The sequence below is a fragment of the Eleginops maclovinus genome, chromosome 5, assembly GCF_036324505.1.
Source record: "Eleginops maclovinus isolate JMC-PN-2008 ecotype Puerto Natales chromosome 5, JC_Emac_rtc_rv5, whole genome shotgun sequence".
NCBI classification, from domain to species: domain Eukaryota; kingdom Metazoa; phylum Chordata; class Actinopteri; order Perciformes; family Eleginopidae; genus Eleginops; species Eleginops maclovinus.
This window is the reverse complement of record NC_086353.1, coordinates 4,597,994-4,612,412: the sequence shown is the minus strand read 5'-3', so window position 1 is coordinate 4,612,412 and position 14,419 is coordinate 4,597,994. Positions and strand designations below refer to the sequence as shown.

At 41.2% G+C, this 14,419-nt stretch overlaps 1 protein-coding gene across 1 annotated transcript; it reads right to left on the bottom strand.

Annotated features, from left to right (window-relative positions):
• Positions 1–42: 42 nt before the first annotated feature.
• On the bottom strand, positions 43–14,056 carry arhgef38 (Rho guanine nucleotide exchange factor (GEF) 38). Its single transcript, XM_063882717.1, is given in 16 exon segments — positions 43–698; positions 1,575–1,763; positions 1,766–1,875; positions 3,475–3,676; positions 4,095–4,232; positions 4,315–4,405; positions 4,407–4,687; positions 5,495–5,614; positions 5,708–5,812; positions 6,069–6,202; positions 6,316–6,515; positions 7,229–7,246; positions 7,344–7,491; positions 7,590–7,707; positions 8,465–8,649; positions 13,723–14,056. Coding segments are annotated over 16 exon segments (2,439 nt in total). The 5' UTR covers positions 13,940–14,056; the 3' UTR covers positions 43–515.
• Between the last annotated feature and the right edge of the window lie 363 nt (positions 14,057–14,419).

Genomic DNA, 14,419 nt, shown 5'->3' with positions numbered 1-14,419 from the left:
CTCGATGTTGTGTCCTTGAATCATTATATTCTGTGAGACAAGTGGAGAACAGATCCTATTTATTCCTGACATAGTTGTTCCAATACAAAGCATGACGATAGATTTCTTCATTTTACATTCACATTAAATATATATATACTTCATTTCACATATAACATTTACTTCATCTGTAATCAATTCACATATAAAATTAACTTCATGTATAAATCACTTCATCTTAATATAAACTCTACAACACTGAAGTAGAAAAAGTGCTCATCACAGTGCCCTGTGTTTTCCTACCATTATTATATTCATCACAGATTATAGGTCGTCTTATTGGTGAGCTCATGATCTTCTGAAGGCAAAACATCAACACTTTTGGTATGAGACTTGGTAACCTAGTGCCCATTTGACTTACAAAGCAGAAATGAGACGTGTTTTACAGCTATTTCATTATTTCCTTCAACTGTAATCCTGTTTGTTTTAACTGCCACAGGTTGTTTTTTGGTTTGGTGTTCTTCATGTTTTTCTTTTTATGCATACGACATCCTGCCAAGGTAGTTGGCAGGGACATATCCTTTCTGTCCGTTAGCCTCAGCTAACCACCAGTCTTTATTGCCTCCCAGGTCCGAGAACTGCAGGATGCGGACATGCTGGTACTCCTGCAGGGTCAGCTCCTGGTCACATCGTGCTTGAAATGCATACACAGCATAGAACTGTAGGAAAGAAACACAAATAAGATGCAGTCTGGGGAAAAACATGTGTACTGTTTGAAAAATGTGACAGCAATGGTTGTGTTTTGTAAAAGAAAATACATTTAACTGACTAAACGCACTTAGGACAAATGAAAACTGCAGAACAAAATGGTAAATCTCACATTTCAATGACGTTATTAAATAATACATTAAGTGTATCCTCCTTTAAATCCAGAAGGTGGCAATGTTTATCAGCTTTTCCACATGGACAGATTGTTACCACCAGTCCCAGTGGAGGTTATGTGTTATATGTACTGACCCTTGTCTACATTTAAAACTTCAAGACCAATAACTGTCATGTTATGATGAAGATTGGAGTCCTATTGGCTAGTCACAGCTGATGAAGACATGACCACACAGGTTTTGAAGCCAGGGTGACATCACTTAACGCTGTGTACCAAATTTAAAATCAATGCGAGCCAGACAGAGACTGTAAAGCTATCAAGTGTGCAGCTACAGCAGACACAGAGCTCCTGCTCCTTCAGCCTGTATAACTGCTCACCTCAGTTTTACCGGCCCTTTTACAGGTGTAGTGTCATACGTAAGGAGACACTTATAGGCAGTTAAAGTTAGAAGGCTTGCTGAGCTGTTGTTTTTATTATGATGATCAGGTTCATGTTGTTTGGGGGTTAAATCATTTCAGTTTTGTCCCTCATTTTCTTCCTATTTTTAGTTTATTTGAAAGTTCTTTGCACATTTATGCATATGGGCTTGAGATATGTGGTCTTTATGCAACTGTTGATGAATTGAGATTCCTGAACTTATCTGTTCTCAATATGAGAAGCAGAATACAACTTTTAAGCTCTACAAAACTGAAAATGAAAATACTCCACACACCTGCTGAGCCTCGGCATCTGAGGTGTCCTCCAGGTCCTCAAGACTCTCTGACTCCCCCTGTAGTCCAGAGAGGATGGAGCAGCTGTCGGTCGTGTTGAGGTTGAAGCTGCGCAGGCTGCTGCTGCCGCTGCCCGACACAAAGAGGCTGATGTCGTCAAAGTCCTCGTCAACCATGACAGGCTGCTGCTGCTGCTGCTGTGCTGCTGCTGCTGCTGGTCTTTGATCATCTGACCTTTCCTCTGGGAGTCCCTCAGGGGGTTGTACTGCTTCAGGAAGGTGGAGTACACGTAGCCCTGTGAACCTAACAGTGACACAAAGGGACAGTTTGTCAGGATGCCTGACCTCTGAGTTCATTTGAAAGGGTTGGTTCAGCTAATTGTCAAAAACCACATCACTTTCCTTTATTTGTATAGCTATGCAGGTGTTTTTTTTCATGTGTCGAGCTTTTGAAGTATGCATATCCTCCTTGAGACACATTAAAAAAAATCATCACAGCATCTGTTTTCAGTATTTGTTGATAAACTCTTTTATATCGCGACAGCTATCGACAAATCGTGCACCCAGTGTGTCACAAGAGTCTCCTACAAGCTGCTAGCTGGATGAAACATGGACAGACACATTTAGCATGATCGTTGTGTTTATGTTCTTTATTAAAGGTTGGGGAAGTTGCTTTCCCGGGAGGCCTGAAGGGACGGGCTTTCACTGTTATCAATGTGGCGACCTCCTAGCTAGATTTCGCAATTTGGGAGCCGGTGCTGATAGTTACTTTCATAATGCATTTTTCAATTAGATAATCATGAAAATCAACATCTCATTCCAATCGATTCAGGATGGAGACAAACCTCAGAGACTGACAACAAAACCTGAGAATCTTCTTTTTGTCGTTTGGGCAAAAAGAGCCTTTAAATGACAGTAAGGCAATTACAGAACACATGTACCTCATTTTACTTTGGTATTTTAAAAACTGCTTGAAAATGTTAATTGGCACCATCTCTGGAGTATAAAAGTGTGTTTAACGTACAGGTCTTACATTAAGACAAAGCATATTCTACACAATGATAAGTCTATGTGAGTGAATAGTGTGTAAATGTGAGGCAATAATATTCATAGTGTTGATATCGAGAGAAGGCTGAACAACAACAGCTTCCTGGGAATGCTAGTAATCCCAGAGGGCAAGACAAGTGTGTGAAGAATGTCGTTTGTCTGAAAGAACAAGCACACACTCTTTTTTTTTCTAGAGCTCATAAAAAAGAAGTTGTTATTGCCGAGTACAGAGAGGCGTGCAGGCGTCATCTCTCCGTCCTCGTTTGCGAATTCCCATCGGGGGCGGCTTTGTACTCTAGGTAACACTGCTTCCAATGTGCGGCGGTTTGTTCCAAACAAGACATCGGGATCTCAGGTGCCTCTCGTAAAGAGAAGATGGAGACAAGCTATGGAGAAGGGCCTGTTGTGAGGCAACCATCTCCAGAGGCAGGCAGAGAAGCACCGGCAACACTGACACCATAGGGGCCCCTGGGACTGCTTCTTGTGCGCTGACTCGTCACTGTCAGAAATTAAAGTTTGGTGTGTGTACACAGTCATAGATGCAGGTGTACTCACAAAGGAATATGTATTAAAGACCCACACGGACCATACCTGAAGCCTGATAACTTAAATCACGTTGTGTGTCTCACTAACTTAATGTGTTAAGAGCTACTGCTGTTCCCCCGAGGGTCTTTGTCCTTACACACACACACACACACACACACACACACACACACACACACACACACACACACACACACACACACACACACACACACACACACACACACACACACACACACACACACACACACACACACACACACACACACACACACACACACACACACACACACACACACACACAGATACTTGCCTCCAGTGTGAACCAGCCAGCGGCTGATGCTGCCTAATGGGTCCGTGTCCTCCAGCAGGGCCACCAGCTCCCCCTCCAGCAGGCTGAGGTCCTGCTCCTGGCAGCCATTACACTTCCTCTTCAGCAGGTACAGGCGGCTCGTTGGGTATTCTGCCAGCAGCCAGGCGCGCTGTTCCTCGGTTTGATGCTGCACCTCCGGCACCTGGATACAAAGGATGTAATTATTTGAAGATGGACTGGGTTTTGGGCACATGTAGGAATGTTGTTGGTTATCAGTGTGTGAGGGGAGGCATAAAGGTAATAGGCACCCGGGGGTAGGAGTTTCAAATACAGCCACTAACATGTCCAAGCACAAGCACACTCTCATATACACACTGATGTGTTTATGTGGACATTTAAGTGTCAGGGGATTGATGAGGAGTTTAGATTGCCAAGTTCCAGTTAATCACAGCCTGGAGCTCTTTCCTTTTTTGCATTTGATACGACTTATAGCTGCTCATTTATGGTTTGTACATGCAATCACTGAGTCATTTACAGATCAGTTTACTGACCGGGGATCTTAAAAACACAGATCCAGGGCTTTGTAACATTTTGTCTTTATATTATTTTCACTTTCTCACCGTTATTTTCTTGTCTCGTTGTCTCTCAAAGCTGACTTTTCGCTCCATCAGCTTCTGAACGTTATCTTTTACAAAAGTCAGATTGTTCAGCTCATCCATGATGCTGTTCTGCACCTCAGCAATGTTTGACAATGGCGCCTTCAAACGACAAAAAACCTTTTAGCTTCAATATAAAACAGACTTTAAGTAACTGAATGTGATTTATGTGTGTGAGCCTCACCGGTAGCTGCTGTATGGACGGGGCACGGTGTAGTATTTTATCCATCAGCCCTCTGAGCAGGGTCACTATGTGCACCACACAGTTGGTCAGATGTTATAAGCGGCCTTGTTAACCTCTCCAACTCCTCCACTAGCAAGGCATTGATGGCTTCATAGTCTCTTCTGGCGGGACCGGGCGGTTCTTCTGACGCCAGTGAAGTGGAGGAAGAAGTAGGGGACGACGAGGACGAGGATGAAAAGGAGGAAGAGCGCTCCAGGCGGCTGCAGTAATCCAGTAATTTGTCGTAACGCTTCTGGATGAGCTTCTGTGGGGCTGTGAACATGCCCTGCAGGGAGGAGAGGGGGGCGAGGACCGAGCGCTCCATACTGTCTTTCTGCAGGAAGACGTCAATACAGCAGAAGAAGATGAATGAAAGTACTAGAGTTATCCTTACATAGTATGCATTCTGTACTAAAATATACTTTAATGTACTTCTCTTATATGATCTTTTATTGCAATAAATGTATTATTTTTTTAAAAGCAGCAGCACCTATAATTCACAACAATATTCTCAGTATGCTTTTCGTTAACCTGTAATACAAAACACTAGAGCTGCTACTTGATTTGCATATACACAAACAAGAGGGAATGGTGTTATTTGATTTACAGTAACACTCAAACAGACTTCATCTATCATAGTGTTCGTCGTGTAATGAGTAGTACTAGACGTAAAGTAAAAAGAACTGTTTCTTTGGTGAAAATGTTCCAGCATCTATCACATTACAGCTGTTGTGTTTTCATTACAGCTGACACAATGGATCCATTTTCTTACGAAATACGTCTGTCGCTTTCCTTCTTGCAGTACACATGTCTTTGTGGTTACACTTATTTTGGAATCAGACAAAGCCACCACACATAATTTTATTCAAAGGTATAGTTATCTCACAACAGGTGACAATGCAATACACAGAGAAGAGGGTAGGAAAGAGGAGGTGGCAAATTGAATAAGGGACAGAGTAGGAAGGTCAGAGGCAAGGAAGAAGAGGATTAATATAATGGACACATGACTCACAGTTGGAAGGTGAATGGGAGGTCATGAAGGACACAGGACAGCAAAGCAAGGACATACAGGTCCAGATTTCGAGAAATGAAAGAGACACTATACTACACTATACCCTGAATAAGAAAAAGGCACACTTACAAAGTGCTTATAGGGGTCATTTCCATTAAGGTGCAATGAGCCGTTGATGTCATTTCTGTTTGGATCCTTGATCATGTCCTCCATGTCCTGGACTTTCTGAACAGCGACAGATACCATCTCCTGCAGAACAAACACAATAAATAGTCCCAATAAGTATATAGCATATTAAAAAACTCTCTTTTGTAGTAGGACACGCTAATATCTGAGAACTACCTGAATGTGCTGCAGGTAAAATTGGACATTCTTGACCAGCTGCCTCACAGCCTTCTCCAGACTCCTGAACAGTTTCTCCTCTCGGTCAAATACTTCATCTCTCACCTATACAGACAGTAGAATCAAATGATGTTTTCTTAAAAGTACAAATATACTATTTTTGCCTTTGCATTATACTACATTTTGAGTTTCTGCACTTGCAAGCCTACTAACAACCACATGAAAGCAGCAGTTTCTGTATCAATAATGTACTTTTAGGCCAGAAAACATTATTCATATAAACTGTTAAGTCAACAAGCCACATTACTTCAATTGTTTACTAATTGTATGTTTGGTGAGTGAAGAATGAACAGTGTTTCACCTGTGGCTCTACTCCAGTGAGGATCTTGAGATAGCCAGCAAACCTGTCACCTTTCTTGCGGATAGAGTGGATGTTGAACTTGTTCAGTTTGCCCCTCAGTGTGCCTTCGTCATCCACCCTCTTATACTTCATAACTGAGAATGAAATAGTTTCAATCAACCAAAGCTGCTTTTTTACATATGAAAAGCTTTGTCATACACCTGATTTGTGCTCACAGGTGGCAAACTCACATAACATCACATCTCACCGATATCTTTGCGCCTCTTGAACTCATTGATGGTAACGTTGATGATCTTAGCAGCAGTGTAGGCCTCCTGCAGGGGCAGATGGTCAGGGTGGTCTTGAGGCGTGGCGTGCCACAGCTCCCCGAGCAGCAGAGGGTACTTCATGATCCTCTGCACCGGTTTGATGATCAGTGACCCCATGTTCAGCAGGTTGGGTTTCCCTCTGCAAAAAAAGTAGAGATTCCATTTTTTATGACTTAAAGTGTATTGGCTTTACATTTTTTGTTACGTTTTCTTGACAGATTCAGAAATAAAACAATAGGCTGAATGATGACAAAACAAACTAATTCAACAAATGATTCAGTCTATGTATGACAACATATTTATAGTTGCAATAGATCATATTTTCTTCAACCATTAATGGGAAATAAATGTTCATTGCACTAGGTTACAGCTGTCGAATAATGACATCATCGGCATTACAATCGGTTCCCTATAAACCTCACTTTTACTCCCTTTTACTCCTCTTTAATCCCTTTCACGATAAAAGCCCTACACATATACACTGCATGACGGCCTACTAGAGGGCATTTTGAAGCCGGATAAAATATCTACAGTAGCTATCCCAAGGTAGCAGAACAACCAGAGTATTGTTAACTGTGGAAACTCTACCCGGCTTAAGAGCCCTGTTGACGGAGGAGGCACAGAAGGTGAAGAGGGAGTGGAATAAACCAGTAGGCAGGTTAGCTGTAGCTATGATGCTCACAGCACAAAATAAAATGTCTTATGGGGAAAACAGACATCAGATTGTCTTTGTGACAGCGGCAACGATAATTATACCACTTGGACATGGCAGGCAAGACAATGTTGAAAAGCTGTCTGTTTCTTATGCAGCTTATTGTATTTCAATTGACAACATTATAAAGGAGTACTTACTCTTGGTCGTAGATTTTCCTGCAATTAGAAAGAAAGAAAAACAGTCAACAACAAGATAATACTAACAACATTTAAAATAGGAGAAAAGTATTTTGAAAAGTATATAGTGACGTACTTCAGAGCTAATACACATGTGGTGAAATGTTTCTTAATTTCTTCATTTTCTTCATAGGATTTGAGGGACATGCTAGCATCATCATGATGGTAACAGTAAATCTTATATACATCTTCTAAAGCTGCCTTCGCCTGGATGAATATTTCTCCTACAATTCAAAGTGGGACATGAGATCTTTTGTTAATATCAACCAGAGCAATAACAGTCAACCAATAATAAAATCAGGCGTGTTAGAAATGGCCTCACCTATGACGACTGCCTCGGGATCGGGGTCGGCAATGGCCTTATGCAGTCTGTGAAGGAGCGCTGCAGATACTTCACAGACCGTCTCTGTGTTGGTGAACAGCCTGTCTACATCCACAACCTGGCAGAGAGAAGGGAATAAAAACTTAAAATGCAAACTCAACTAAATTAGAATCAGCTAGTACATTTTCTGTGAAACATATGAGATGACCTGAATCACTGCCAGTTGCCATTTAACAACTCTGTAGTTAGCGTTAAAAGGTGGAATTGTTTGACGAACGATTTAAAGGGCTGATTATCATGTTTAAGTTAAAGAAAATGTATAAAGGAAAAGTCATCAGACAATATGAAGTAGACTTTTGATTGTGTTCTGTGTCCGACAGAATTAGGCTTTTTTTGTTTGACTTTTTTTATGGTTATACTTATATTTTTTTTTAAGAAGGGGCAGGTAAAATAAGTTGTTCTGCTCCCTGCTCTTTTCCACCAAGTGCTGTAAAATGTGTACATGTTTTGGTTTAAAATAACTCCCATGTGTGGAATAAACACACAAATAAATAATATAATTATTTACATATTCAAATTCCAATTACACCATCATATATTTCATAGTTTTATTTGATTTTCGTGATCTTAGAGTCTGATCGTCAGTAATTCTTATTCTTTGTGTTATTGTTAGCAATGTACCAAAAATGCAAACATGATAAACATCAACCTTTTTTCCTCAGGCAGCTAGTTGAGTATTAACATTGGATTTTGAAATGAAGTGTCTTGAAGAAATCATTCTTTAAAATGATATTCTCTTTGCTTTTGTGTAGAGGCTTGTGGGGTTAATGCCCCATTAAGCCCGAGTATTCATTAGCGTATCCTAAATCATCTACCTGCATATTGCGTAGAGGCTGGACCACCTCTCTGATGCACAGCTCCAGGTCGGTGAGGTAGTCCTTTTCAGTCTGCACGAGCTCCTGAATGACCTTTGCCCTGCGGTTCATCTTCCTCAAACGCACCTCCTCTGGTTCCAGAGCTGGGGAGAGGGGCGTTGAGAGGTTGTGTGGTGTCATTTTCTCTGAGAAAAGATGACATTAGATAATAGGTTTAACATACTCAAGTGTTTTTGTCAGTAGAGGCCAGTGAAATGAATGAAGATGAGATGAATGAAACACTCGGGAATAAACCTTTTTGTATCACAGAGGTCATTCAAAGACATGAAAAAGCTAATGTTCGCCTACATTTTGCTGTAAACCAGCAATTTCCCTCGAAATGTATACATGTTTGCCAACATTTCAAGCCATCTGTGTGCATTTACTAAAAATATCTGGTAAACATCCCGCCCCTGTGGGCTGTGCATGCTTGGGAAAAAGGTACATCTCTCCTAACGCATCCGCTTGACGCCTGAGCAGCCATCAGTATTTCACGGAGATATAATTATTTTGACTCCAGCGCCAAAAGGCCTCACTTAACATGCCAGTCAGGCTCACTTCTCCCTTTTTTATTGCTCTGCTGTCTAATCAGTCTGTGACTGCTTGTTGCTTTGCATGGCAGGCAGGAGCGACTGTCTGTTCAGGGAAGAGGGATGCTTCCTTACTGCCTAATCAACAACACACACCACTTCCTTCTCTGGGGGGGAGAGTGTGTGTGTGTGTGTGTGTGTGTGTGTGTGTGTGTCTGTGTGTGTGTGTGTGTGTGTGTGTGTGTGTGTGTGTGTGTGTGTGTGTGTGTGTGTGTGTGTGTGTGTGTGTGTGTGTGTGTGTGTGTGACAGACGGAGGCTTGTGTCAGGTTACAGAAATAATCGTGCCGATGATGTAATGCTCCGTCGTGCTCAGGCATTCCATCTGCTCAGACTGGGAGTGGCATGCGATGATGAACACACACTTACATATGCAAGCACACACACACACACACACACACACACACACACACACACACACACACACACACACACACACACACACACACACACACACACACACACACACACACACACACACACACACACACACACACACACACACACACACACACACACACACACACACACACACACACACACACACACACACACACACACACACACACACACACACACACACAATCACACAAATGTATTACACCCACCTCAGCTTACTCACTTACAGATACAGTAAACATGCATATCATTTGACTGAAAATTGTTCCACTTGGTCTACAAAATATGACCATGACCTTATTACAGTTTCCATTTGCAAAGAATATGATACATCATGAATGTAAGTTGGCTATAAATACTTGAGCAATTATAATTCATTCTTGAATGAATCTTATTCTAAATGTAATTGCATATTTGTACTTCTTATTTTAATATTATATATATTTCTTTATGTTATTCAATTTTATTCATTCTAAAATGGAACAACTGTCACAAAAAAAAATTCCCCCTGGGGCTATAAAAGTATTTTCTGTTTAATTGTAAGTGTGTGGACCCCAGGAAGAATGTCCAATGCTAATGCTAGTGCTAATGGGCAACGTATTAAAGCTATCTTAGTAACAATCAGACCAGTAATACCTTATGTCATCATCCCATAATTGAATGTGCTCTCGTGAATGTGGTTCTGGGATCAGATCGCATGTTTTGTGCACGATTAGCCTCTGAAGAAGTTGCACTGAGAAGAAATACGAGAAGTAGGTATGGAAACATCATTTTCCCCCCGTGTGTATTTCTTTATCATTGCAGAAATGTTTGTAATTTTAGGAAAAAAAGTACCAGAATGCAAATGCTTTGGATGGCACTACTTTGTCTCGATGGGGGAAAGAAACGTAACTGGTGGCTGAAGCTGAGTATAAAGGCTTGTGTGTCTGGGGCCAGTGGGGCAGAACTCTCTGATGAACGCGAACACTGTACAGGTTGTGTTCACACGTGATTGACTCTGGCAGAGATCTGATCACATTCTGCTTGCAACACTGCGTACAGCTACACCTTACATTGTTCCTTTCCCCTGATAAACAAGACTAAAACACTTGCAGAGGTGAATCATGACCTCTCTGGAATTCTCAAAAAGAAACCATTACAAACATCACAAAGGTAATATGCATCACCACTTGATACAGATCCCTTTTGAATACCTTGGTTGAATGTGGTTGCCTTTTGTACAGTCTATCGGTTAAAGCCCACTTTGAATAGCCTCTAAATGAATGCAAGTGAAATATAACAGTTGAAAATAGTAAACACAGCAGTTATTAATTAACTTGTCAAGGTCAAGGTCATCTGAGTCAAATGAAGCTTTAACATAAATCCCTGTTAAAGATATATCCATTTTTAAGTGTAGGATTCCCTTTTTGAACATCAGAAAACTGTTAAACTATTGTGAATGTTATGTAAAAATAAGTATCACAGCCATATTTCCACATTAAGTGTCATGTTTCTGAGCTTTGAGTGTGAAAAGTGACCCCAGTTTTTCAACCACTGAAAAACTCCACCCGTGAGAAAAGACCCCTTAATGATAGAGGTATCCAGGTGGCTCATTGGACAACAGCATACTCCATTCATAAAGTTGTTTAAGCTTCAAATTAACCTCATTTTCTGCCACAAAATCTTGATATGAAAAGGTAGATATTATGAACCCCTTCCTTGTGAACATTATCCAACTCAAAAATAGCCTGGAAATGATTCCCCTGACACATTCACAATGATACAAAACCTAAAGTGTGTTACTATATATCTTATGAATGCTCAGCAGCAGAACTTAAACTGTGCTGACTGTTTTTTTCTTCCAGCATTATCTTTGGTGAGGTATGGTTTCCGGCACAGGAGTTCCCATGAAACTGGATACAGGGCTTTTCAGTGTTCAGCCCATAAAAAGGGATCCGACAGACGGAGTACAAGGCCTTGCGTATCACATGACACCGGCAAGAAAAATGACACGTTTGACTTTCACCACACAGCAACGTGCACAGTGGGATTTTTATGACTGAGAATACTGACAATATATTTTCTATAAAGTATGCTTCAATTGAAAAAAGCCTGGGAATGTCTGGAAAATATTAAGCACTTGGAAGCATTTATCACTTAAAAGAAAGTAGGACATCTATCCTGTTAAGTATGTTAACATTTATTATGTTTAATTAAGGAAAAATAATTCCACAACATATTCAATGCCAATAAAAGTCAAGGTAACACACACACACACACACACACACACACACACACACACGAGCCCCGTCTTGAAATAATATAAACCCACATCAATGTAACCTTCTCCATGCATGATTTGCCAAAGTAAACAAGTGAATATTTAATTTATTACTGGCCTTTTATGTGCGTTTTTTGCTGGTAAATCATTGCCAGAGCTGTTATATTTTGTTGCTGTAAATTATTAGACGTATTGATGTCACGTTGCCATGGTACTGTGGTTTGGACAACCTGTCTGACGAGCAGATGAGAACTACAGCGACTCACATGTTTCCTCTTTCAGTGAAGTCATCGTTCTGTCAATATTTGCAATGGTAATACCACTGTAAATATGTAATACGGCCTGTCAGGTGTGGGGCTAAAGTCAAACAGGGCGGAAGATTGGTTTACTGAAAACAACAGAGTGTGTTTTTTGACAACCTGGCCTGTCATTATGCTGGCTGGTCAAGAAAACAGAAAGAGCAAAGAATTAGAGAGTGTCTCTATTTCAAGTAAACAGAGCAGTTGCTGATAAGGAAAGTGTGTGTGTGGAAGCTATCTTATCAGTACAACACCAAGAAGTGGGTTATACTTTGCTATTTTAAACAAGGTGCCACTAATCCTTCTGGCATGTGATGGCCATTGTTCAAAAGCAAAAGGAAATGCAGAAACAAGTGGCACAGGAAAGCCTGCATACTTGTGGTAATCTTTAATAGTAACCCCCTGCTGACACAGTGATGGCAGTCATGTTGCCTGAAGGGCAGCATTCCCAGTCACTGACTGCACTCCGAGGACAGGTGAGGCCAGTTTTTCTATTAATGTGGACATTTGTGTGTGTCAGTGAAAAGACTGTGTCAGCAATTGTGATGAGGCAACATACTAACATTGTCTTTTTAGCAGAGCTTTTACTTTGCTGGTCAAACAGTGCGTACAGCTGTTATTTTATATTCAATGAAAACCAAATTCCCTGACATCACCCCACATCTCATGATACTCGTGTCCCTTAATATGACGATGAAAATAATCTGTACATCCTTCTTCCCACGTCACTCTCATGTTTACTAGCCGGTCTGGAACACTTTTAAAGCCACTCCTCTGTGCCTGAGTTTGGAGCACAGTTTGCATATGTGGCTTCATCCCTGTGGGAGTATCTCCTGCTAACACATAGTAACACAACAGGTGCCCTGTATCCAGAGCAGTGCATACTTTATGTGCCTCATTGACACTGTCGTGAGCTTTGACAATTGCATACAGTGTTTGTTGTTTGGTCTATATCTTTGTTTTGTCATGTATAAATCTATATGCATTGCCGTATGTATACATGTTTCTGTGTACTTGCTTGCTGTGAAAACAAACATCCCCCTAGGATATTAAATCCTAATCTACATCTAACATCTTCTACTGCCTTTCAGTCATACATGTTGCTCTTACAGTCCTTCTACATATTTGTCTCACAGTTATCCTAAGCAGCTTGTGTAATGGAAAAATATCATACTCACGTTCTTACTTTATTAATATCATTGTGTGATTCTTATTTTCTAATGTTTATCTCTATTTACTGACTTTCACTTCTTTGCTAAGCTTGGGAGAATTCCTTATTAAGAAGATGTGTTGCAATGTTGTTAGTTACACTCAATGTACACCAACAGTATGGCCTCCCTACCTCCCTAAAACTAACTGAATACTGCTTTCATTATCATCAAGCTTGACACCCCCTTTCTCCTCTCCTCTGTGTTTAAATATGCAACCAAACACCCTGTTCTTCGTCAGACAGTCTGCTCTCTGTATGACTGACTGAACTTTCTTGCAAGAAATAAACTATCTAAAAGACAGCTGAATGGTTTGATTCTTATCCACGTTTGATAAATAAACTGCCACCACACACGTTATCAATAAGTTTGCAATGTAAGGAGTTGAGAGACTAATTGTTGGCTCACGTGTGTATAGATTGTTGCCATAGTTTTGACCCCCGGGGAGGTCATTAGCAGGTGTACCTTTTAGTTTAGCGCTGTACTCCGTCTTGTCAGACTGACTCCTCCTCACCAGCGTCCCCAGGTTGAAGTCACCTTTGGCCGAATCCTCAGCCACAATAGTGTCCGTCCTCCTCCTCTCCAGGTACCGCAGGAACACAGGCCGGTTCCTCCTCTTTATCACTTTCTCCTTCTCTTTTTCCTTCTCTTTCTCACCCCCGCCGGCCTCATTGGGATCCATGGTGAGGCCTTAAGCTGCCTTTCTGAGCAGCCAAGGAGAAAATTAGGGGAAGAGAGAGGGACAGGAAGAGGGAAGAGAAGCAGAGAGAGCCTGGGAGGTGCAACAGGTGCAGTGCTCACTGTGTGCACTGACTGTCAGCTCTGCAGGTGACCTAGCTCCTCCCCATGTGAAACCTGTCAGGAAGGCTATGTGGCCACACCTCTCTACTGCTGTGTTGCGCTTCTACCCTCATAGCGTTATATACATCCAGGAAAAAGATTTGGAGACTGGGAAGTCACTGCAGAAGTCACTGTTGAAAAGGAAGTATTTACACAAATGGCGTTGATGCTCTAAATCCCACTTGCCAGTAAAGACAGTTTTATATTTTCACAAAGCATAAGCCACTTCCATATAAAGGAAGTTGAACTCTTTGTGACTCTTTAAATGTGGGAAGTGTTGATGAAATGAATGAAACAAAATAGTATTACACAGTTGACAGCT